This window comes from Hemiscyllium ocellatum, chromosome 26 (assembly GCF_020745735.1).
Source record: "Hemiscyllium ocellatum isolate sHemOce1 chromosome 26, sHemOce1.pat.X.cur, whole genome shotgun sequence".
Taxonomy (NCBI): Eukaryota; Metazoa; Chordata; class Chondrichthyes; order Orectolobiformes; family Hemiscylliidae; genus Hemiscyllium; species Hemiscyllium ocellatum.
This window is the reverse complement of record NC_083426.1, coordinates 11,225,395-11,251,200: the sequence shown is the minus strand read 5'-3', so window position 1 is coordinate 11,251,200 and position 25,806 is coordinate 11,225,395. Positions and strand designations below refer to the sequence as shown.

Sequence of the window (25,806 nt, the reverse complement as noted above, 5' to 3'; positions counted from 1 at the left end):
TTTTTCCAGTGTTTTCTGTTTTTAAGGTCAATTTGATCTTCCAATTAGTCAGCTTTATGTTGTTATTCATTTAATTAAGCATTGGCCTGCATATCGATCTCTGGATAGTGCTCAAACCATGACATATCAAATGAGTCAATCCACCAAGGAGCTGATGGCCTAGACTACTACTCCAGGGGCTCAGTGAGTGTTCTGGAGATCTGGGTTCAAAATCCTGCCATGGCAGAGTGGAATTTGAGTTTAATATTTTTAAAGTATGGAACTTAGCATCTCATGATCTAATCCTTTAGGGAAAGAAAACTGCCATCCTTACCTGGTCTGACCTACATATGACTCGATCCACAGCAATGTGATGGACTCTTAACTCTCAGTTAATTTGGCAATAAATGCTTATCCACATCAAATATGAATATCTATGCCTTCACCTTACCCCCATACTCCTGCTATTGACATATCCATCCCTGTTAGTTTGGTCAATTGGAAGGTGAAAAGGGCTTCTCACAATCGATTGCTTCTTACTGGTTGGAATGAAAAGTGTTGGAAGGAAACAAAAATGAAGTAAAAGCCAGAGCAGACTCCACGCAATGTCATTTCGTTTGTGGAGACTTCAGGGCATTCCTGGAGAATTGGCAATTTTAGCACCAAGTGTCTTGGAACAGACGACAATGTCAAAATGACTTTGAAAGAGCAACTGTTGTGTGTTTGTTTTTGCCCTCCAACAAAATAAAACTTGAATAATTCAGTGTTTTATGTATTTTCTGCTGGGGCAGGAACAGCGGAGAGTCTGGCAGAGAAGGAATTGCAGCTGTTGGTGATGATAAACCAGCTGTCAAGTCTCCGAGAGCAGCTGCTGACAGCTCATGCAGAACAGAAGAACATGGCAGCCATGTTGTTTGAGAAACAGCAGCAACAGATGGAACTGGCTCGACAGCAGCAGGATCAGGTAGATGGAAAAAGGAACGAGGCAGTGATTAGAGATCAATGTGGCATCGTCAAAAGTCAGACGTAGCACAGACATTATCCACATTAAAGATTAAATGTCTTTGCAAGATTTGTTTTGTTAGTAGGATTTTAATGGAGAAGGGGTGTGGTACAAAGGGGAAAAGTGAACTTGAATTGCACAGCATTTATCGCAGCTTCTTGGAAGTATTCCAAAAGACCTCACAATCTATTCATTTTGTGAAAATGTATTGACTTTGAAAATCATGGTTGTAGGAGACAAACTCACAGAGTCATCAGGTGTGATCTGGACTGTTATCTTTTAGATGTTCTTGTTACTTTCTGTGAATCAGAATTTTGTGAGCTCACTTTTAACTCACAAACACCAGTGAAATGGTTGATCAGGTTCATTCGTCTTTGGTTAAGGAAGGATTGTTGGCTGGAAGAATTTCCACTTATCGTTTTTTTTCCAAATGTGTCCGTCTTTCCCCTTCTTTCATTTTTACACTCTCCCTCTGTCCTTCACCACTGCCCCCCTCACTCTTTTTCCGTCCTCTTCCCTCTTGTTCATTCTCTTTATTTTTCTCTCTCTCTCTCTCTCTCTCTCTCTCTCTATCTCTCTCTCTCTCTCTCTCTCTCTCTCTCTCTCTCTCTCTCTCTCTCTCTCTCTCTCTCTCTCTCTCTCTCTCTCTCTCTCTACTACATTGCAGCTTTACTTTGTTCGATACTTTGCTCTCCTGCCTCATGTGGTTTTTAAAATGAGTACTTTCTGTCATTGCACCATTCAATGAAGCAACTTGACCCTCTAGCTTCACTAAGCCTATAACTGATGGTGCTGTTAATCCAACATCAGGAACTCTTCTGACACAGTTGTAACATTCCGATATCACCCCCACTAGGTTCAAGTCTAGCTACGGAACTTGACCAAAGAAGATGCGTCATAACTGGGGCAAACAAGTTGATTATCAATTTGTAAATCTGTCTGGTTTGTCAGTGCAAGAAGGAAAGTAAAGCAGAAATTGCTGGAGAAACTCAGGCAGCATCTGTGGAGAGAAAGCAGAGTTAAGGTTTCGATTTCAGTGATCCTTCTTCAGGGTGGCACGGTGGCTCAGTGGTTAGCACTGCTGCTTCATAGCCGGGTTCAATTCCCACCTCAGGCAACTGTCTGTGTGGAGTTTGCACATTCTCCCTGTGTCTGTGGGTTTCCTCTGGGTGCTCCGGTTTCCTCCCACAGTCCAAAGATGTGCAGGTTAGGTGAATTGGCCATGCTATATTGCCTGTAGTGTTAGGTGGATTAGTCAGGGGTAAATAGAGGGGGGTGGGTTTCTCTTCAGAGGGTCTGTGTGGACTTGTTGGGCCGAAGGGCCTATTTCCACACTGTAGGGAATCTAATCTAAATCTATATGGGTGGCACGGTGGCACAGTGGTTAGCACTACTGCCTCACAGCACCAGAGACCCAGATTCAATTCCCGCCTCAGGCGACTGACTGTGTGAAGTTTGCACATTCCCCCCCGTGTCTGCATGGGTTTCCTCCGGGTACTCCGGTTTCCTCCCACAGTCCAAAAATGTGAGAATTGGATGTGTTAAATTGTCCGTAGTGTTAGGTGAAGGAGTAAATGTAGGGGAATGGGTCTGGGTGGATTGCACTTCGGCGGGTCGGTGTGGACTTGTTGGGCCGAAGGGCCTGTTTCCACACTGTAAGTAATCTAATCTAATCTAATCAAAAAAAACTGAGCAGGAAACTTCCTGGTCAGTCTTAACCTTGTGCTATTGCAGCACAACACATTTCCTCGTGAAAAGGCTCAAGCACAAATTCATGGGCCGTGAGCAAACATTGTCTTCATTCCAAAGGATTGCCCCATAAGACACACACGCCCTCTCACCCACACTCTGTGTGTATCTCTCTCTAAACCTGAGACTAGGACCCGTGGACACAGCCTTAAAATTAGAGGGGGTCAATTCAGGACAGAAATGCGGAGACATTTCTTCAGCCAGAGAGGGTGGGCCTGTGGAATTCATTGCCGCAGAGTGCAGTGGAGGCTGGGACGCTAAATGTCTTCAAGGCAGAGATTGATAGATTCTTGTTGTCTCGAGGAATTAAGGGCTACGGGGAGAATGCGGGTAAGTGGAGTTGAAATGCCCATCAGCCATGATTGAATGGCGGAGTGGACTCGATGGGCCGAATGGCCTTATTTCACTCCTATGTTTTATGGTCTTATGGTCTTAACCCTCTGTCCCTCTCTCCTCTCTCTCTGTCTCTCTTCCTCATCACTCTCTGTCTGTCTCACCCGGCCACTCTCTTCCCTCCCCTCTCTGTCTCCTCTCCAAGCCCCGTCTCTTCCCCCCCGCCCTCTATTCCTCCCCCTCCTTCTTTGTGTGTGTGTTTCTCTCCCTCGCATCTTCTCTGCATCTCTCTCTCATTCTCTCTCCCTCTCATTTGCAGCCCGATGCGTTCAATGTGAATATTAAACATTATCTTTTTGCTGATAGAAAAGCCAAGAGTTCATTCCAAATATAAATCAATAAACACAGATTCCTTAATAGTTGCTCAATAGGTTAAACATTATCCCACACGTTTTTGTTACATTAAATTCCTGCAGTTATTACATCATTTAATACAAGAATAAAATGTTGGAAATCTGCAGAGTAAAAAGAAATGGGCATCCTCAGGAACTATTTGTAAAGAGATTGAAACCCATTATCTTTTTCTTTGACTTGCATTATCATCCCTTTTTAAACTTTAATCAATCCTCTCTTCCACCTGATCATAGACCCTGCATTATTATTTTTCCTCCTCTCTTAACCCATCTCCCCCCCCATCTTCCCTGTCTCTGTACACACTTTAAATCTGTTAATTCTCTAACTAAACAGGTGAGGGGCCATGAAATAATTGTTGTTCTGTCTTGACAAATCCTGCCTGACCTGCTGAGGGTTTCCAGCATTTTGTTCATCAGATCTCATTACCCGTCATGTCTTTGCACAACCCATTCCAAATGAGGACCAATACCAGAATAAGTGACAATTATCTATCTTTTGGATTTTACGTTATTGACAGCTGTTTCGTTGCTTTCAGTTTCAGCCCCCCCCCCCCCCTCGATAATGACTTAAAATATAATCCTTGTTGTTGTGAACATCTGTGAGTGATTCTATTAATATCTGTCCTCTTGGGTCAGTTTCCAAAACATCACCGCTGTACAAAATCACGAGTGCATTCATTGATTTGAATTTACACAAAATCACAAACTGGAAACGGAGTCACCACCAGCACCCACCCCGCCCACATATGCAGCACCCCCACCCCAGACACGCACATGTCCACACACACACCCACACTCGTGTGCACACAAGCCCCCACACAGACACCCCACACCCCCCCCCACAAATACACACATACACTCCCCACACACACACACTCCCATACACACACCCCCACACGCCCGCCGCGCATACACGTCTCTCTCACACACACACACACACACACACACACACACACACACACACACACACACACACACACACACACACACACACACACCCCTTGTATAGTTGGATAAGTGAATGATTGCTGTTTTTTTGGGAGTATGCTATGCACAGATTAGTTGTTGTCTTTCCAACATTACAACACTGACTATGCTTAGGGGAGGTGGGGGCCATGGGTAATTATTTGAGTTTATAGTGCTATTGGACAGCCAGAGATTTTGAAAGGTTACAAAACCAAACTGGCAGTCGTCCTTTTTGTTACCCGGCACGTTAAATTAATAAAGATTTCTGAACTGAACTTGTGTCTTCAGAATATTTTTAAAAAAAGGAGCTACTCCAATTCTATATTAATGAGAAGTCAAGCACAGAACTGAGCTGTGAGTAAAGCTGCTATAGCAGAGGACCGATCTCCTGTCAATCATTCCAGCACCATTGAAAATTAACATCATTGTTTATTCCTAATGACAGATAGCCAGGCAGCAGCAGCAACTCATTCAACAACAGCACAAAATTAATCTCCTGCAACAGCAGATCCAGGTAAGAGTATTGAGAAGTCTCGCTTTGTATGTCTGAGGTGCGGAGGAAGAATTTCTTTTCAGAGAGGCATTCGTGTTTGGAATTCTTTCTCGCTCTCCCCTTTCCCCCAGCAAGCAATGGAAGCCAGGATGTATTCTAGCCTGAACTGATTTCTAGTTTCCTCCCACTGTCCAAAGATGTACAGGTTAGGTGGATTGGCCATGCTAAATTGCCCCATAACAACATTCAGCGAAGTGCAGTGTAGGCAGATTAGCGATGGGAGGTGCAGGGATAGGGTGGGATGCTCTTTGGAGAATCAGTGTGGACTTAATGGGCTGAATGGCCTGCTTCCACACTGTTGGGATCTATGATTGATGTAGGCATGGAGGAATATAAGAGGGCATTTGTGAAACTGAAGTTTATATCAAATCGACCCTGATCTTGTTGTCTGGAGCAAGGTCGTCCATTCCTGCTCTGATTTGTTTTTATCCATTCATGGAATATGGACATCTTTGGCCAGGCCTGCATTTATTGGCCTACTAATCACCCCAGAGAGCAGTGAAGGATTAACCACATTGGTCACACCTGGTGAAGATGGCGGTTTCCTCCCCTAAAGGCCACTAGCTCGCCAGATGGGATTTTCCACCAATTGACAGGGTTTCATGGTCATTACTGGACTCTTAATTCCAGATTTTTGTTGGACTCAAAATTCCACCATGTGGTGGGATTCAAACCCAGGTCTTCGGAACTTCCCCCGGATTAATAGTCTAGCACTGTAGCAAACTTTATTATTAACTGGCACCTATGGGACCAGGAGTGTGCTGGTTGATTAAATATTCTGGTTGATTAAGAGGTCCACATAATCAAGAATAAGTATAATGCTGGGGGTCTACACATCCATGTTACACTATATTTACAGCACAAATCACTTAAATAATAATACAACCTTGCCTTAAATAAAACTTGCTGGCAGAGAGCCTTCTCACTTGCACCATCAACTGACTACTCGGTGATTATGATAATAGAGTAAGCTTGTGGTATTCGATTAAATAATTATTGCCAGTTTGTCAAGAGGAGAGGTTCATAAGGTGCCAGTTAAAACAAAGTTTGCTGTAATACCACTAGATCGTCACCTCCCCCAGCTCCTGTCTTTATATTGAATATAGTATTGTAGTCCCTGAAGTTAGAGTCTGCTGTACACACAGATACATGCGCACTATAATAAACCCACTTAAGACTCCCTGCACATTGCTGTAATCATGGATGAAAGCTTTAAATCTCTATTTTGCTTTTGGCCTTTACACTCAGCTGAGATTTTTAATGGCAATAGTTCAGCTGCTGCTTATAAGGCTGGCTTTTGAAATGTCTTACTTTTTGTGTTGAGCTCGTTTGGTGTTAATAGGGATGAATGAATGACTATTGTACATCAAGTTGCAGGTTAATATAGAAATGAATTATAACCATTTTGTCTGTCTGTGGACCAAATTTACTGATCACTGATGTAAAAAGAACTGCGGATGCTGGAAATGATAAACAAAAATAGAAATTGCTGCAGAAACTCAGCAGATCTGACAGCATCTGTGGAGAGAAATCAGAGTTAACGTTTCTAGTCCAGTGACCTTTCCTCAGGACTGATGGTAGCGAAGGAAATGTCGGTTTGTGAGGGGAGGGGGTAAGGAATAGTGATAGGTGGCAATAAAGGCCAGAGAGAGAAAAACAATTGGATAGACAAAGGGACAGATAAAGATCAAGTGAGGAAGGTAAATAGCTATTAATGGGGACTGTTAGTGGCGAACAATGGGTTGTGTATAATAGCAGACCATGTGATACCAAGGCCTGGTGCATGGGTGTGCTCGGGGTTCCTGCCGCCTTCTGGATTCAGTACTGAGTTCAACAGCTTTAGGGCCTGAGCTGTCCCATGTCCTTACCCCAACCCCCTTACAACTGGCTTTATTGTCACATGGTGAAAGTGAGGACTGCAGATGCTGGAGATCAGAGTCAAGAGTTTAGTGCTGGAAAAGCACAGCAGGTCCGAAACGTTGACTCTCCTGCTTCTCGTTTGCTGCCTGACCTGCTGTTCTTTTCCAGCACCACACACTCGAACCCTATCTTATCACATGGTCTGCTATTTCACATCCCATTGTTAACCACGAACAGTCCCTACTAATAGCTATTGTCCCTCCTAGCCTGATCGTTATCCACTCCTTTGTCTATCCAACTGTTCTCTCTCTTTTGGCTCTATCCCTACCTATTGTTTACTCCTTCTCTCCTCCACCCAACCCTATCTTCTGCATTTTCCTCGCAACCATCAGTTCTGAGGAAGGGTCGCTTGACCCAAGATGTTAACACTCTGATTTCTCTTCACACTTGCTGCCAAATTTTGTGAGCTTTTCCAGCAATTTCTGTGTTTGGTTTTAGTTTGTGATGTGATGGCTGCACAATGCATTGTCTAAAACTTGATTGATTGATTGATTGAGGGTCAGAGCCTAAAAGGAACCAAAGCTGTGTTTACTTGCAATAAAATGTTTACCGTATTCCACTCGGATATTCACAGCGTTGAGCAACGTTCACATTTCTGTGATGGTTGGGGGTGAGGGGATTGTGTTTTACTGTCATGCTTTACCTTTGTCAACACACTGTTTCCTTTCTTCCAGCAAGTCAACCTGCCTTTTGTGATGATTCCAGCATTTCCCCACAGTCCGCAGCCTCTTCCAGTCACCAGCGATCCCCAGCTGAGCCTTCAGATGCAGCCGGGACTGTCATGCAAGCCAAGTACGTTCTCTATGATTTCATGTGGAGCTATTCCTTTAGGGTGAAGGCACAGCAATCTGCCTGGAGGTTTGGATCTTGCAAGAGATCTCAGCTGTAGTGTGTGCACCACTATCTGGCTTCATCATATTCTTTAAATCGCAGTGATTGTCTTTGCTGCCAGGATTCCCTACATCAGCCACAGACTGAACTTGTACGTTCTTGTACACATCTGTCATATTCTGAACAACTAAGTTTCTCTTTAAAAAGACTTTTCTTTCTCCGTCTGTCCCCCACTTCTCCCTCCCCTCCTTCTCTCCCTCCTTCTCTCCCTCTTTCTCTCCCTCTTTCTCTCCCTCCTTCCCCCCTCTCTCTCTCCCTCCCCCTCTCTCTCTCCCTCCCTCTCTCTCTCTCTCCCCCACCTCCCCCCTCTCTCTCCCTCTCTCTCTCTCTCTCTCACCCTTTCTCTCTCACCCTTTCTCTTTCTCTCTCTCTCTCTCTCTCTCTCTCTCTCTCTCTCTCTCTCTCACCCTTTCTCTCTCTCCACCCCCTCTCTCGCCCCCCCTCTCTCCCCCACTCCCTCTCTCTCTCTCGCTCTCTCTCTCTCTCTCTCTCTCTCTCTCTCTCTCTCTCTCTCTCTCTCTCTCTCTCTCTCTCTCTCTCTCTCTCCTCTCCTCCCCCCACCACACACACTCTCTCTCTTTCTCTCCCCCATTCTCAATCTCTCTCCCCCACTCCCTCTCTCTCACCCATTCCATTTCTCTTTCTCAGTCTTCCCCCGACTCTCTCCATTCCTCCCCAACCCTCCCACCCCCAAGAATAGAAATGTTTCTTGTAAGTTTAGATCTTGTTTATGAGGGCAAGTCAGTAGCTTGTTTCAAGAAAAAGGCCTTTTCAGTTTCTGTGGGACTCTGTCATTGAGGATGGAGCTATTAACATTTCAGTTATGTACCCATTAGGGCTGTGTTTGAGAAAAAAAATGTCGCCTTTTGATAACTTTCCACTCAGTCAGAACAAAAAAAAGTAGTAAAAGTTGAAACCTGGCAAGAATATTTCCCTGGGAGAAATTACATTTCGAGCAAATAGGTTCAGCAGAAAACTGGGATGTTTGTAATTAGGGTTGCAAATCCTGTTGTTGGAGGTGACAAAAAAAAGTCTCCTGTCAGAAGAAAGTTGGTGAACTTCTGAATTTATTGCGTATGTGTCACTCTTCCAAGCCGGTATGTCCCTTTATCTGGTGCAGGGAGATGATTTTTTTGCTCAATGTTTTGACTTTTCAGTTGATAGCAACAAACTATCATTCTGTTTGGCCCAACCATTTCTAGCCTCAACGAGAAACCTGGAGGATTTGAGCTATAACGAGAGGCTGGAAAGGCTGGCGCTGAATTCACTGAAGTGTAGGAGGTTGAGAGATGACATTATATAGGTTTTTTTTTAAATCTTGAGGGGCATGGCAAATAGGTGAATAGCAAAGGTCTTTTCCCTAGGGGTGGGGAGTTCAAAACTTACGGGGTTTATTTTAAGATGAGAGGAGAAAGATCTTGAAGGAACCTGAGGGGCAACTTTTTAACACAGAGGGTCATTTTTAAGTGGAATAGAATCATAGAAATCAAAGAATCCCTCAAGTGTGGAAACAGGCCCTTCAGCCCAACAAGTATACACCAACCCTCTGAAGAGTAACCCACCCAGACCCATTCCCCTACCCTAGTACTCTACATTTCACCTAACCTACACATTCCTGAACACTATGGGCAATTTAGCATGGCCAATTCACCTGAAATGCACATCTTTGGATTGTGGGAGGAAACCAGATCACCCAGAGGAAACTCTCACAGACATAGGGAGAATGTGCAGACACCCCACAGACAGTTGCCTGGCGCTGTGAGGCAGCAGGGCTCGTCACTGAGCCACCATGCCGGATGAACTGCCAGAGGAAGTAGTAGATGCAGATACAGGTACAAAATTAAAAAGACATTTAGACAGGTACGTGGATAAAAATGATTTAGACGGATATGGGGCAAATGGAGCTAGATTAGTTTGGGAAACTTGGTTGGCACAGACGAGTTGGACCAAAGGATCTGTTTCCATGTTGTATGACTATGACTGTGTCCAACCTTGGCTAGTTCACCCCAGGATCAATGCTAGAACAGAGTTCAGACAGAGTTGCTGCCAGATTTAGACAATTTTGGCAGCGAGGAAAGCTGGGATTACCCTGTTTGGAATTGAGGTGGCTGAGAGGAAGCATAATTGCAAACTACAAAATTATGAGAGAATTTTTATTCACTAATGGGATGTGGGTGTATCTAGCTGTCCAGCATTTATTGCTCATTCTCTTTAGTGAGTTGCTCTCCGTGTATTGAACAGGGTCCCCCGCCAAACGGTTGGGATTGGACATGGTAGGATTCGGTGATATAGCTACAAGCCTGGGTCCTCTGTATTTGGAGAAGAACCTGCCTGTTTTGCTGTTACCAGAGAGTGGGACAGAGGATGCAGTGACAGGTCAATAATCAGTCAGCATAGATTAGCAAAAGGATTAAAGGGGAGTTCAGGAAAACTTATTTTTCAGATAGAGGAGAGTGCGAATCTGGAAATTATCATAAAAGGGTGAAGGAAGACCAACAAAGAGACCTCGGTGAGCAGGTTCATAGCTCCTTGAAAGTGGAGTCACAAGTAGATCGGGTAGGGATGAAGGTACTGGTTACAGTTGCTTTGATTGGTCAGAGTATTGAATATAAGAGTTGGGAGGTCATGTTGTGGCTGTACAGGACTTTGAAGCCACTTTTGGAATACTATGTTCAATTCTGATATCGCTGTTATAGGAAAGATGTTGTAAAACTTGAAAGGGTACAGAAAAGATTTACAAGGAATTAGCTGAGATTGGAGGCTTTGAACTATAGAGAGAAGCTGAATAACCTGGAGCTAATTTCCCTGGAGCATCAGAGGCTGAGGGGTAACCTTAAGAGGTTTATAAAACACTGAGGGGCATGGGTAGGGTGAATAGCCAAGGTCTTTTCTCTGGGGTGGGGGAGTCCAAAACTGGAGAGCATAGTTTTAAGGTGAGAGGAGAAAGATATCAAAATAATACAAAGGGCAACTTTTCAGGCAGAGTGTGGTGCGTGAATGGAATGAGCTGATAGAGGAAGTGGTGGAGGCTGGTACAATTACAACATTTAAAAGGCACCTGATTGGGTATATAAATAGGAAGGGTTTAGAGAGATATGGGCCAATTGCCAACAAGACCAGTGAGCTTGACGTCGGTGATGGGCAAGTTGTTGGAGGGAATCCTGAGGGACAGGATGTACAGTTATTTGGAAAGGCAAGGACTGATTCGGGATAGTCAACATGGGTTTGTGCATGGAAAATCATGTCTTACAAACTTGATTGAGCTTTTTGAAGAAGTAACAAAGAGGATTGATGAGGGCAGAGCAGTAGATGTGATCTATATGGACTTTTGTAAGGCATTCGACAAGGTTCCCCATGGGAGACTGGTCATCAAGGTTAGATCTCACAGAATACAGGGAGAACTAGCCATTTGGATACAGAACTGGCTCAAAGGTAGAAGACAGAGGGTGGTGGTGGAGGGTTGTTTTTCAGACTGGAGGCCTGTGACCATTGGATTGCCATACGGATTGGTGCTGGTCCTCTACTTTTTGTCATTTATATAAATGATTTGGATGTGCGTGTGAGAGGTATAGTTAGTAAGTTTGCAGATAACACCAAAATCGGAGGTGGAGTGGACAGCAAAAAAGGTTACCTCAGATTACACTGGGATCTTGACCAGATGGGCCAACGGGCTGAGAAGTAGCAGATGGAGTTTAATTCAGATAAATGCAAGGTGCTGCATTTTGGGAAAGCAAATCTTAACAGGACTTATACACTTAATGGTAATGTCCTAGGGAGAGTTGCTGAACAAAGAGACCTCGGAGTGCAGGTTCATAGCTCCTTGAAAGTAGAGTTGCAGGTAGATAGGATAGCGAAGAAGGCGTTTGGTATGCTTTCCTTTATTGGTCAGAGTATTGAGTACAGGAGTTGGGAGGTCGTTGTGGCTGTACAGACATTGGTTAGGCCACTGTTGGAATACTGTGTGCAATTCTGGTCTCTTTCCTATTGCAAAGATGTTGTGAAACTTGAAAGGGTTCAGAAAAGATTTGCAAGGACATTGCCAGGATTGGAGGATTTGAGCCATGGGGAGAGGCTGAACAGGTGGGGGCTGTTTTCTCTGGAGCATCAGAGCCTGGGGGGTGTCCTTATAGAGGTTTACAAAATCATGAGGGACATGGATAGGATAAATAGACAAAACCTTTTCCCTGGGGTCGAGGAGTCCAGAACTAGAGGGCATTGGTTTAGGGTGAGAGGGGCAAGATATAAAAAAGACTGAAGAGGCAAAGTTTGTGCTAAGATTTGTAGCTCTGGTGCTCGTTGTTGTGGTTCTATTCGCCGAGCTGGAAGTTTTTGTTGCATTCTCTCGTGAATCGGATTCCTGTGAGTGTGGCGTTGACGATCCGGTGTGTTTTTTCTATTTCCGTGTTTTTGATGATTACAAACGTGTCATCGACATATCTGACCCAGAGTTTGGGTTGAATTTGTGGTAGGACTGTTTGTTCTAACCTTTGCATAACTGCCTCTGCTATGAGTCCCGAGATTGGTGATCCCATGGGTATTCCGTTGATTTGTTCGTATATCTGGTTGTTGAATGTGAAGTGTGTAGTGAGGCACAAGTCCAGTAGTTTAAGTATGCCGTCTTTGTTGATAGGTTCCGCCTCCTGTTTTCTGTTGTGTATGTCCAGTAGGTTGGCTATTGTTTCTCTGGCTAGGGTTTTGTCAATCGAAGTGAACAGTGCCGTCACGTCGAATGAGATCATGGTTTCTTCTTTGTCTATGTGTATATTTCTGATGATGTTCAAGAATTCCTGTGTTGATTGTATGGAGTGTTTGGATCCGCTGACCAGGTGTTTCAGTTTCTGTTGTAGTTCTTTGGTCAGTTTGTATGTGGTGTCCCTGGTAGTGATACTATGGGTCTGAGTGGGATGTCTGGTTTGTGTACTTTAGGTAGTCCGTAGAATCTGGGGGTGTTGTTGCTTTCCGGTTTCATTCTTTGTAGGTCAGCTTTGGTTATCTGTCCGTTTTTTTGTAGATTCCTTAGTGTGTTATTTATTCTATTGGTGAGTTGTGGTGTGGGGTCAAATTCCTTCATTTGGTAGGTGTTGGTATATGCGAGTAGTTGTGTGCTTTTTGGATGTAATCTGATTTATCTAGGACGACCGTCATTCTGCCTTTATCTGCTGGTAGTATGATTATGTTCTTATCGTTTCTTAGTGCTTTCAGTGCTTCCCTCTCCTTGGTATTGAGGTTATGTGTTTGTCTTTTCCTTATCATCATGGGTACGACAGTTTGTCTCACTGTTTGTTGTGTCTCTTCTGTCAGTCCATTGTTCCTGAGTGTGCATTCCAGTGCTGCTAGGAAGTCTGCTGTCTTGGCATCCCTGTGGTTGTAGTTGAGTCCCTTGGCCAGTATTGTTCTTTCCATGTCTGTGAGCTGTTTGTGGGAGAGGTTTTTAACCCAGGTGTGTGTTGTAGTGTCCTCTTTGTTGCGTGTTAGTTTGGCCATTTTTTCTTTTAGTGCGACTTTTTTACACAGAGGGTGGTGTGTGTAAGGAATAAGCTGCCAGAGGAAGTGGCGGAGGCTGGTACAATTGCAACATTTGAAACGCATCTGGATGGGTATACGAATAGGAAGGGTTTGGAGGGATATGGGCTGAGTGCTGGCAGGTGGGAATAGATTGGGTTGGGATATCTGGTCGGCATGGATAGGTTGGACCGAAGGGTCTGTTTCCATGCTGTACATCTCTATGACTCTACAAATGGGACTGGATTTATTTATGGCATCAGGTCAGCATGGACAAGTTGGACGGAAGGGTCAGTTTCTGCGCTGTACAGCTGTACAACTCTTAAGGAGTAGTTGGCTGTCCACAGCCATTACCTGCAAGGCTACAGACTGAAAGCTGGAGAGTGGAATTGGGCTGGATCTTTAGCTGGCAGAGGCACAATGGGCCATTGGCCTCTTACTGCGTCATAAATCAAGCGAGGAATATCAGCAAGAGCTCTTGGCTGTTATCCAGTGACTGGTTCGGACAAGAATGGGATGTTGCCTGAGGATAGCGATTGAGCAGTTTGAAACCGGTTTAAACTGGCCCATTGGTGAAATGTTGGGAGCAGTTATTTCTGTCAAAAAAAGGTCTCAAATGAGAAAATTGAAGTGAAGAAAGGGGAGAAACTTCATGGTTTTTATTTGCATGGTGAGCAGTGGTCTGCTATCTCAATATCTAACTCTGTTATATTCAATAGGAGTGATAGGCTTGCAGACCCAGGTTTGTCCACTTCAGGAGCCTACGCAGTGAAAGAAAGTCTCTATTTCTAGGGACTGGGTAAGAAGATGACTAACGTTATAATATTTAAAGTTGCAGCATTTATATATTTATTTCTTTTGCACCCCAGATGACTATGCTCTGCAGCTGATGCCAACCCCTCCAGCAGCTAGGAGGACACCAGGACTAAGCCCTGCCCATACACACGTGAGTCCAGTAGGCAATCTGTGCTGTGATTGAAGAGGGATGACATGGAATTTGGCTCTGGAGTTTGCAACGTCTGAAATTGTAGTGTGAAAGCTGTGCTGAGTAACTCATTTCCCTTGCACACTTCATCAACAACAGCATTCACATTGATTGGTATCTTTAACAGAATACAGCGCGCCCAAATACCTCAGAAGAGTGCACTGTAGAATTTGCAGTTGGAGGGACCAGGCAATCTAGTTTACAGTGAAGTTTTGTCACAAACATCACAGTGGATCAAGGAAAAATAAAACAAGGAAACTGGGCTTTTCAAGATTTGGAGATGCCGGTGTTGGACTGGGGTGTACAAAGTTAAAAATCACACAACACCAGGTTATAGTTCAATAGGTTTAATTGGAAGCACTAGCTTTCGGAGCGACGCTCCTTCATCAAGTGATAGGCTTTTCAAGCAATTGTTGTTAACTTCCTAAAAAACCTGAAAGAACTGTGGATGCTGGAAATCAGAAACAAAAACAGAAGTTTCTGGAAAAACTCAACAGGTCTCAAAAAGGGTCACTGAGTTAACTCTGCTTTCTGTCCAAAGGTGCTGTCAGATCTGCTGAGTTTTCCCAGCAATTTCTGTTTTTGTTAATATTAACTCCCCGTTCACTACAAAGGTGTGAATCTAGTCACATCTCCATAGATTCCTACTCCGCATCCTCGTTTCTGTATAATAGGGTGAAGTTAAGATTCCTTGCTCCATGCCTTGGATGAAGTGCTAAATTAGAGCAGTGTTCACATAAATCGGAAAGATTCAGGAAGCGTAGGAGGCTCTTCTGTCAGTCTGACCAGAATTCCCATCTCCAGTAGTAATTCTAGACTATAAATTAAAATAAATCTTCATTGTCTTTACTTTGTGGGTCAATGCTGCATTAGAATGTCTGAGCAGTTTTTTCAAAATAACAGTCACAACTGTTCATATACAATTGAAGTAATATTTCCCACTGCTGATGTGTACAGTGGACTTTGTGTTCTTTTGTTGTTGAAAAGAATTCTTCACATTAGATCACTGCCTCTAGCAATGTTGTTTTCATGAAGCCCTAATTAAAACATCATGGGAACTATCTCCATGTGAGTAAATTACTTTGGTCTCTAGACATTTGATTAGAAACACAAGGTTGCATTGTAATTGTTACTTATGTTAATTCATGGTTTAATCTGCGGTTTTGTTTTGATTCATGATTTCTACCCAATGATTTTCAAGTATGGAAGTGGTTACCTACTTCCTCGCTCACAATTCCAGTTCAAGAAAAACAAAATGGAATCCTGTGATCGGGCAGCACTTGCTGAACAATCTAGCGTGTGCTAGTAGCTACAGTAACAAATGATTCAGGATAATCATTCCTATTGTCACTCATTTATACTGAATACAAGTGATATGCAGGGACCTCTTCACTACAGACAAAAGGAATCTTTTCAAATTTTGCAGCTTTTTCACATTACCCAGGGAGTTTGGTAAGCTAAGAATGTTTCAATTACCACTAACTGGGGCAATTCACTGAAAATCAAACTCCCCTATTCCCAGAGTCCCCACAAATGTCCAAAGTAATATTTTGAATGCTAATGCACTCCATTCCCCTCCACTGTCTGTGGATCTACTTACCAACTGCTTCCCAAATGTTCTATACAGTTGGCCTGTTGTTGTAGTCTGGTTACTAATAATCATCGATTTTAAATATGAAGATCATTGATAGGGTGACTTTAATCAAGGAAAGGTGGAGTAGAATTTGCTGATTAGAGAGAGATTCTCAACTTCAGAGAGATTATCCTTAATTTATTAAGATGTTTTTATTGTCATCTTTGACATTCTCCATCTCTAGAATGTTTATGCGAAAGCTTGTGGCTTTGTTGGAAATTCGCACTTAATTCTCTCTCCCTTTTTTTAAGGAGGAGGCTTCTCAGCCATTGAATTTGACGTCGAAAACTAAAGGTACAGACATGTCAAAATCCCCCTCACCTCCACAGGCTAAACTCAGAAGAGGACCCTCCCCATCAAGCTTTGTGATCCCAGCAGAGTTACAATCCAGCACACCAACCTCCTTGTTAACTAGAGGTAAGGGCAGACTTACACAGCTCTTCATGGTTCGGCTCCTGTTGATGGTTGCTCATTGGTGCTGCCCGGAAAGCAAATTGCTCCTATCCATTGCTGACTAATGAGGAACATTCAGCCAGAAGCTTTGTCTCTTGATGGTATGGTCAAAAGGCCTGTTGACCTCCATTACGCTAACTCACGACAAGTGCAAAAAGAGGCCATTCAGCCCAATGAATCTGCATCGACCTCCAAAGAGCATCCCACCCAGACTCACCCTATCCCCGCAATCATCAGGGCAAATCCACCCCGCTGACACATCATTGGACATGCAGAAGTTGCAGGATCAGTTCATTCCTAAAAGGAAGAAAGATCCTCGGAGGAGGCATGGGCGGCCGTGGCTGATGAGGGAAGTTAAGAAACATATAAAGTTAAAAGAGAAAAAGTATAACATAGCAAAGATAAGTGGGAAAACTGAGGACTGGGAAGCTTTTAAAGAGCAACAGAGGATTACTAAGAAGGAAATACGCAGAGGAAAAATGAGGTACGAAGGTAAACTGGCCAATAATATAAAGTAAGATACTTAAAAAAGCTTTTACTATGTGCAAGGCAAAAAAATGGTTAGGACTAAAATTGGGCCCTTGGAGACAGAAACAGGGGAATATATTACAGGGAACAAAGAAATGGCAGAAGAATTAAATGGGTATTTCAGATCTGTGTTCACTGCGGAAGACACAAGCAATCTCCCAGAGGTAACAGTGGCTGAAGGACCTGAACTTAAGGGAATCTATATTTGCCAGGATTTGGTGTTGGAGAGACTGTTAGGTCTGAAGGTTGATAAGTCTCCAGGGCCTGATGGTCTACATCCCAGGGTACTGAAGGAGGTGGCTCGGGAAATCGTGGATGTGTCGGTGATTATTTTCCAGAGTTCGATAGATTCGGGGTCGGTTCCTGAGGATTGGAGGGTGGCTAATGTTATACCACTTTTTAAGAAAGGTGGGAGAGAGAAAACAGGAAATTATAGACCAGTTAGTCTGACCTCAGTGGTGGGAAAGATGCTGGAGTCTATTATAAAGGATGAAATTATGGCACATCTGGATGGTAGTAACAGGATAGGTCAGTGTCAGCATGGATTTATGAAGGGGAAATCATGCTTGACTAATCTTGTTGAATTTTTTGAGGATGTAACTCTGAAGATGAATGAGGGAGATCCAGTAGATGTAGTGTACGTGTACTTTCAGAAAGCTTTTAATAAAGTCCCACATAAGAGGTTAGTGAGTAAAATTAGGGCGTATGGTATTGGGGACAAAGTACTAGATTGGATTGAAAATTGGTTGGCTGATAGGAAACAAAGGGTAGTGATAAATGGCTCCATTTCGGAATGGCAGGCAGTGACCAGTGGGGTACCGCAGAGATCCGTGCTGGGACCGCAGCATTTTACAATATATGTTAATAATATAGAAGATGGTATCAGCAATAACATTAGCAAATTTGCTGATGATACAAAGCTGGGTGGCAGGGTGAAATGTGATGAGGATGTTAGGAGATTACAGGGTGACCTGGACAAGTTAGGTGAGTGGGCAGATGCATGGCAGATGCAGTTTAATGTGGATAAATGTATGGTTATCCACTTTGGTGGCAAGAACAGGAAGGCAGATTACTACCTAAATGGAATCAATTTAGGTAAAGGGGCAGTACAGAGAGATCTGGGTGTTCTTGTACACCAGTCAATGAAGGCAAGCATGCAGGTGCAGCAGGCAGTGAAGAAGGCTAATAGCATGCTGGCCTTCATAACAAGAGGAGTTGAATATAGAAGCAAAGAGGTGCTTCTACAGCTGTACGGGGCTCTGGTGAGACCACACCTGGAGTACTGTGTGCAGTTCTGGTCTCCAAATTTGAGGAAAGACATTCTGGCTATTGAGGGAGTGCAGCGTAGGTTCATGAGGTCAATTCCTGGAATGGCGGGATTACCTTACACTGAAAGTCTGAAGCGACTGGGCTTGTATACCTTTGAGTTTAGAAGACTGAGAGGGGATCTGATTGAGACATATAAGATTATGAAAGGATTGGACACTCTGGCAGCAGGAAACATGTTTCCGCTGATGGGTGAGTGCCGAACCAGAGGACACAGCTTAAAAATATGGGGTAGACCATTTAGGACAGAGATGAGGAGAAACTTCTTCACCCAGGGAGTGGTGGCTGTGTGGAATGCTCTGCCCCAGAGGGCAGTGGAGGCCCAGTCTCTGGATTCATTTAAGAAAGAGTTGGATAGAGCTCTCAAAGATAATGGAATCAAGAATTATGGAGATAAGGCAGGAAGAGGATACTAATTAGGAATGATCAGCCATGATCATATTGAATGGCGGTGCAGGCTCGAAGGGCTGAATGGCCTACTCCTGCACCTATTGTCTATTGTGTATTGTCTATTGACACTATGAGGCAATTTAGCATGGCCAATCCACCTAAACTGCATATCTTTTGGACTAGAGGGAGGAATCCCACGAGGATACTGGGAGAATGTGCATATTCCAAACAGACAGTCACCTGAGGCTGCAATTGAACCCGGGCCCATGGTGCCGTGAGATAGCAGTGCTAACAACTGAGCCACAGTGGATAATAAAAGGATGACTGTCACGGCTTGTAGAACCAATATCCCACCACAGTCAAATGTCTAACCAACGTCAGGCAGTTCCTATCCTTTATCAAATTTGCCTTTGGCCAACTTCTAACCTTTGACATTCCCTGCTCTTCCATCCGATCTGAAATATCTCCAAACAATCCACTTGTTCCTTCAAAACACTTAGTTGTTCTTAAAAGCTCTTTGATCCAAACAGGATAGAAATTGCTCCAATGATTTGATTTAAACAAAACATGTTTCAAATACCTGCACAATCGATTGTTCAAATTATATCTTCTGCAACAAAAAAGAATGAGGAGAGAGCATGAGAAAGTTGCATCATCTGCTGAGTGTAACCTTTCAGAAGGACAGTCTTTTGGACAAACTTGATCATCCAATTTGATTCATACCAAGGATTCCATTATAAAATGGTCCTGTAAACTGCACACATTCTAATGGCTTGTTCAAAACGTTGGCTTTGGAAAACATCTTTTGAGATGTGTTTACACCAATGATATTGCTTTCCTGTGTGAAGTTGCAACTTTAAACTGCAGTAAAACTGAAAATACTGGAATGACTCACTAGGTCCAATTGCATTTGTGGAGAGAGAAACAGTTAACATTTCAGGTCCAATATGACCCTTCTTCAGAACTGAAGAGAGAGTTGGAAAGGTGATGGGTTTTTATGCTGTAATAAAATGTGGGGATTAGGAAGGAAGGGGTCTAGGGGAAGGTTAAAGATCACCAATGTCTCATAGCAAAGGGCAAAGGGAACATGGTAGAGGAAGAGAGAGAGCCAGCCAGAGAAGATGCTAAAGGCAGAAAATAGGCCAGCTCTGCTGAAAGCAACATGAAAAGTTGGCAGGGGAAACGAAACAGAGAACTTCGTGTTAAGTCCAGAAATTATAAAGGAAATGGGGAGAAAGTAGAGGATTGGCACTCAGTAATGATGCACTTCCAGCAAGCTGATACAAGCATGATGGGCAGATTATCCTCCTTTTGTACATTATCCACACTGTGAAACACTTAGAGTATATAAATGGAAAAGGAGATGCCACTCCTTGTGCACTGAACTTTACTGGAATATCGCAATAGACCCAGGACAGAAATGTGAGTACAGTACAGTGAGGGTTAGTTTTATACATGGCAGTTTCAAAAGGTTTGACTTGATAGATAATTTGTCACTAATTTTCACTGAACTCCATCAAGATAACATGGGAAATCCCTCATTCGCATATACTGAGACGCTTTACCGATAAGTGTCTTTTAGTTCACATACCCTCATTCACAGGATCTCCAACTCCTTCATGATCCCAGTCCAGGTCTTCTTCTTTTCCTTTTGGAATGACAAAAATCTCATTTTTACCATTTCTTGAAAGTCCTGTTTTATTATCTAACCAAAATCTAAAGGCTCTTACCATTTTAATGAATCACCCCCTGGTCAACTTCTATTTGATTAGATTCCCTACAGTGTGGAAACAGGCCCTTCAGCCCAACCAGTCCACACCAACTCTCTGAAGAGTAACCCACCCAAACCCATTTCCCTCTGACTAATGCACCTAGCACTGAGCAATTTAGCATGGCCAATTCACCTGACCTGCACATCTTTGGACTATGGGAGGAAACCCACGCAGACACAGGGAGAATATGCAAACTCCACCCAGGGAGTCACCTAGTCACCCAAGGCTAGAATCAAACCTGGGACCCTGGTGTTGTGAGGCAGCAATGCTAACCACTGAGCCACCGTGCCGTCCATTCACAAAGGAATTTCTTTATCTCAATCATTGGGATATTAGATTAAATTCTCTACAGTGCGGAAGCAGGCCATTCAGCCCAACAAATCCACACCAACCCTCGAAATTCATTTGCATTCCCGGCTATCTCATCTGCTCTCTGGTGAATTCCCACATAACCTCTAAATACAGTTCAGCCTTTCATTTATGTTGTATTTGATCTATGCTCACGCTGCTTGGTTAGTTCAGCCTGGGTGCTCATGTGGCTAAACTAAACAACCAGCCCAAAAGCTGCTACAAGAAGCCAAAGCAAGGATAAACATGAGTACAGGTATTTTGAGACATTTCAAACACTTTAAATAAAGGTTGCCCAGTGGCTCACTGGTTCCTCCCACAATCCAAAGATGTGCAGGTTAGGTGAATTGGCCATGCTAAATTGCCCAAGGAGAAAGTGAGGTCTGCAGATGCTGGAGATCAGAGCTGAAAATGTGTTGCTGGAAAAGCGCAGCAGGTCAGGCAGCATCCAAGGAGCAGGAGATTCGACATTTCGGGCACATTTTCGTGATAAATTGCCCATAGTGTTCAGGGATGTGTGAGGTTAGGTGCATTCATCAGGGGTAAGTGTAGCATAATAGAGTAGGGGAATGGGTCTGGGTGGATTAATCTTCGGAAGGTCGGTGTGAACTTGTTGGGCCGAAGGGCCTGTTTGCACACTGTAGGGACTCTATGATAAATCTGTTGCACAATTAGAAATATCTCTATCTCTGCATTGCTCTGAAACATATAAAATATACAACCAACCAGGGAAACACAGTAGCTTTCAAACAACCAGAGATGATATTCTGGTGTCACTAGACTAGAAATACAGAGGCTGAGAGTAAAGCTCTTGGAGCATAAATCCCACCAAGACATCTGATAGAATTTAAACTCAAGAAAATCCGGAATTCCAAGACTAGTCTAGTCTCAGTAATGGCAACCATGAGCACTGTTATCAATTGTTGCAAAAATCCATCAGGTTCATTCATTCCTCTTATCCGTCTTTGGGTGACTCTTAATTGTCCCCTGAAATGGCCTTCCAAACTTTGTTTTCTCATGGCAGACAGCATGCATTGGCATATCGGAGACTTAACAGTCTGGGTGTAGGGGCTTACCATCATTGATCCGCATCCCATTTGCTCTGTGCACTTTGAAATGGTCACTAATAGAAGGAGAGGTGATTTTCTCAATGCGCTGCTTGTAATTTAAATGGGTAAACCAGTCCTTTTATCATTGTGCATAGGGGGAACATTCCTCCCACAGAAAGCTTTTGATGCGTATGATAAAAACATCAGCTGTTTTGAAAAAAACTGTTCATAACCATTCTGTTTCTGAATCATTGCACCAATTATCTAACCCATATAGCTACCTTCAACCATGCTAAAGGCAGATGTGTCTACAACTGACCAGCACTTAGCAATGGGTAGCTGTGTCTGTGTACCTGACTGAGGCGATGATATGTTGGTGGGGATGAGGTCAGATCTCTGTGTTTCATAGGGTACTAACTCTCCTTTTCAACTGCCTTTCTTCAATAGAAATGATAAGTAAAGACGTTTTCTGGAGGAATCACTGGGGTCAGTAACTGTTCATTTTTACGTTTTAACCTTGCTTTTAAAGCCAATTGGATAGAGTATTTTATATTGTTGCTTATCCTGTTGATATATTAGAAACGTAGCAAGCTCCTCCAGCAGCAGACAAATATCTCCTGTCCTGTTCAAACTGTGTGCTGTCAGCGATCCTGACTGCTGTGGTGCAGGAGGCTCCAGTAGGGTAGCTTTGCTTTACTGGTGCTTTAGAGTAAGGCCCTACTCATGTGGTGGAGGAAAGTTTGTGAAACAAGAAGAGGCTGTTGTCTTGAACATGTTAGCAACTCAGTACAACTCATTACAGTCCTACTGTAATGGGCATTGCTTCAGCTGCTCTGAGGAGGATCTTTTGAGATCCGGGTGTTCCTTCACAGTGTGAGGCTTCATCAGAGTAGGGCGATGATGAAAGCAATCTTCCTTGTTAATTCTTCCAGACCCCTCAAGCCCTGATGGCACATAAACCCAAGGAGTTTTAAATGAACACTTGACACCTGTCTTCACTCAGGAGAAGGAAGAAGTTGGTACAGAATTTGAGCAGATTGGCAGAGGGAGCGAAGAGCGTAGGGCATTGAGGGGGTAACCTTAGAGGTTTATGAAACCATGAAGGGCATAGATAAGGAGAATAGCAAAGGTACTTTCCCTAAGGTGGGGGAGATCAAAACTAGAGAGTGCAATTTTAAGATGAGTAGAGAAATATTTTAAAAGGGATTTTAGGAGCAACTTTTCACACAGAGGGTGGTTTGTATGTGGAATGAACTGCCAGAGGAAGTGGTAGATGCAGATCCAGTTAGAACCTTTAAAAGGCATTTGGACAGGGTTTAGAGGGATATGGGTCAAATGGGGCTAGTTTTAATTTGGGAAACTTGGTCTGCATGGATGGATTGGAGCGAAGGGTCTGTTTCTGTGCTGTATGACTCTCCTAATGTATTCTTTCAAAATTCTTCCTTAGATTTTTAGCCCCTTCTGCCCCCTCAGCTCATTCTGCAATTTGCCTTACCTTTACTGAAAGATTCATTGTAAAAGTTTACTTAAATAATTAGAATCATAAAATCATAGAGATGTACAGCACGGAAACAGACCCTTTGATCCAACTCATCCATGCCGACCAGATATCCGAAAATAATCTAGTCCCATTTGCCAACACTTGGCCCAAATGCCTTTTAAATGGTGTAAATGTACCAGCCTCCACCACTCCTTCTGGTAGCCTATTCCATACAGCACCACAATCTGCATGAAAGATTGCTCCTTAAGTCCCTTTTAAATCTTTTCCCTCTCACCTTCAACCTATGCCTTTCCCACCCTAGAGAAAGAATGTTGATCATTCATCTATCCTCATGATTGATGAGACATATCTTTATTGATGTTTATTACTGATACTGATGATGAAAACTGTTTGTTATTTCATGGCATTCTAAGTTATTGTGATATTTTCAATTTTATCCCTTTTTTGAAAACAGTCATTCTTGGAATGTGTAGTTTCACTGGCAAAGTCAAAATTTATTTCCCCCGACCTGCACTGAGGAACTAGTTGAGTGATTGCCTTCATGGGTCAGTGATAGTAAAGTTGACGCAACTCAATGTTGAGATTTGGATGCAGTTAATAGTCAGCCAGTATGAAGATATGGTCACATATCAACCCTGTTGGTTGCCATCACACTCTAAAAGACATTCGTGAACAATTGGACTTTCACAACAGTCCAATGGGTTTGTGATCACATTTATCAGTACTAACTTGTAGATATTTTGTTGTAACTTTATTCAGATTCTCAAACTGCCATGGGGCGATTTGAACACCCATCTCTCGATGATAATTCCAGGCCGCAAGTTCAGTAAAATGGAGAGTGCGTGACCAAATCCCAGCAGGCTTTCTCTTGCCACTTACAATTTTTAAAAAAATTATTCATGGGATGTGGACATATTTGGCTAGGTCAACATTCATTGCCCATTCCTAATTACCCAGAGGGCATTTAAAAGTCAACCACATTGCTGTGGGTGTGGAGTCACAAGTGAGCCAGACCAGGTAAGGATGGCAGATTCCTTCCCTAAAGGACATGAGTGAATCAGTTTTTCCCGACAATTGACAATGGATTCACGGTCATCATTAGACTCTTGATCACAGATGTTGTTGAATTCAAATTCTCCCATCTGCCTTGGCAGGATTCAAATCTGGGTCCCCAGAACATTAACTGGATCTCTGGGGTTAACAGTCCAGCAATGATACCACTAGGTCATTGCTTTCCCTTAGTTTCTGTCAACATTCCCGATGTCCCTTTCTGAAGGCCTGCTTCCAACTTCTGTAGATCCACAGGAGTTGAGAAAGTTCACTGGCATATTGCTCATTTTTGCCACATGAGAACATGCAGGAGAGTTCCCTGACTGAACCTGGTCTTGTTCCTCACAACCATCCACATACTTCCACTTTCCTGCATGTCCCACTGAGTAATACTCAGGAGTATTTCTTCACCAGGTACATCCCTCCATCCACCTCAACTGAAACCCAATCTTTCACTTGACATCCAGAAACCTCTGCCTCTGAAGCTGTTGTTGAGGAGTGAGGCTCTTTGTCCCCAGTTTTACAATGTTTACCTTTATATGTTGGCAGAATGAAACATCTGGCCATGAATTGCCCCCAGTTCAGTATTTGTTTTGTCTTGTGTTCTCTAGGTTATACCATTGAGCAGGACACCATCGGGAAGGTCATGCAGAGTCCAAAGCAGATCTTTCTTGGGAAGAGTCGGGCTGTGGATGGTCCGGCTGTAAATAATAGCAGGAAAGACAAGGTCAGTGTTAGAGTGAAGTTTGTGTGTTCACATCTCTTGCCTCTTCACCCAAGTAGTGAAACTCATTGAGTTATAGAGTCAGCCCTAACCTGTTCAACCTCTCCCTATAGCTCAAATCCTCCAACCCTGGCAACATCCTTGTAAATCTTTTCTGAACCCTTTCAAGTTTCACAACATCTTTCCTAAAGCAGGAGACCAGAACTGTTGCCCATCTCCACGAACCCTTGAACTGAGTGACTTCCTGGGGCAATTTCCAAGGGCAGTTACGAGTTGATAACGGCATTTATTTGAATTCCTCACTTGGCAATGGGGTGGGAAGAACATTTATGAGGCTTCCTGTCATGAACTTGATCAAGAATGGAGCAAAGTCCACTTGCAAGATTCAGTGGTCCAAGGCAAGCGAAATAGCAAGTTCTTGACCCTACACCCTTCAGCTCACCCTCCACCACCACCAAACTTAGGGGAGGGTATTATATTCCATCCAATATTTGTAATGCATATATTAGTGGAGGTGAGCAAGAAAGAGGCCGAGAGATTTGGGACCCAGCAAGCCAAAGAGGTGATTGCTAAAAGTTGACCAGTTAAAACTGGGGAAACTTGAGAGGCCGGAGTTGAGGGAGTAGGGGTCATTCTGGGACTGTTCGAGATGAGGAAGAGTGATCAGGGAGCATTTTAAAACTTAGACATTGGTTCCCAATCTGACCATATTGGTCAGCCCGTTGTGGTGATGGGTGA

The 25,806-nt window shown here is 43.4% G+C and overlaps 1 protein-coding gene across 4 annotated transcripts in view; it reads left to right on the top strand.

The window, feature by feature from the left end:
- LOC132828331 (transcription factor SOX-13-like) overlaps positions 1–25,806 on the top strand; it is a 201,683-nt gene that overhangs the window by 149,197 nt on the left and 26,680 nt on the right. For 3 of the 4 annotated variants that reach the window (XM_060845344.1, XM_060845345.1, XM_060845346.1), the window contains 7 exons: positions 771–943; positions 4,889–4,957; positions 7,591–7,708; positions 14,179–14,255; positions 16,179–16,344; positions 22,241–22,279; positions 24,956–25,071. In XM_060845344.1, coding sequence (XP_060701327.1) covers positions 771–943; positions 4,889–4,957; positions 7,591–7,708; positions 14,179–14,255; positions 16,179–16,344; positions 22,241–22,279; positions 24,956–25,071 — 758 coding nt within the window. The remainder of the gene's footprint in view (positions 1–770; positions 944–4,888; positions 4,958–7,590; positions 7,709–14,178; positions 14,256–16,178; positions 16,345–22,240; positions 22,280–24,955; positions 25,072–25,806) is intronic. The other variant, XM_060845347.1, reaches the window with a different exon arrangement.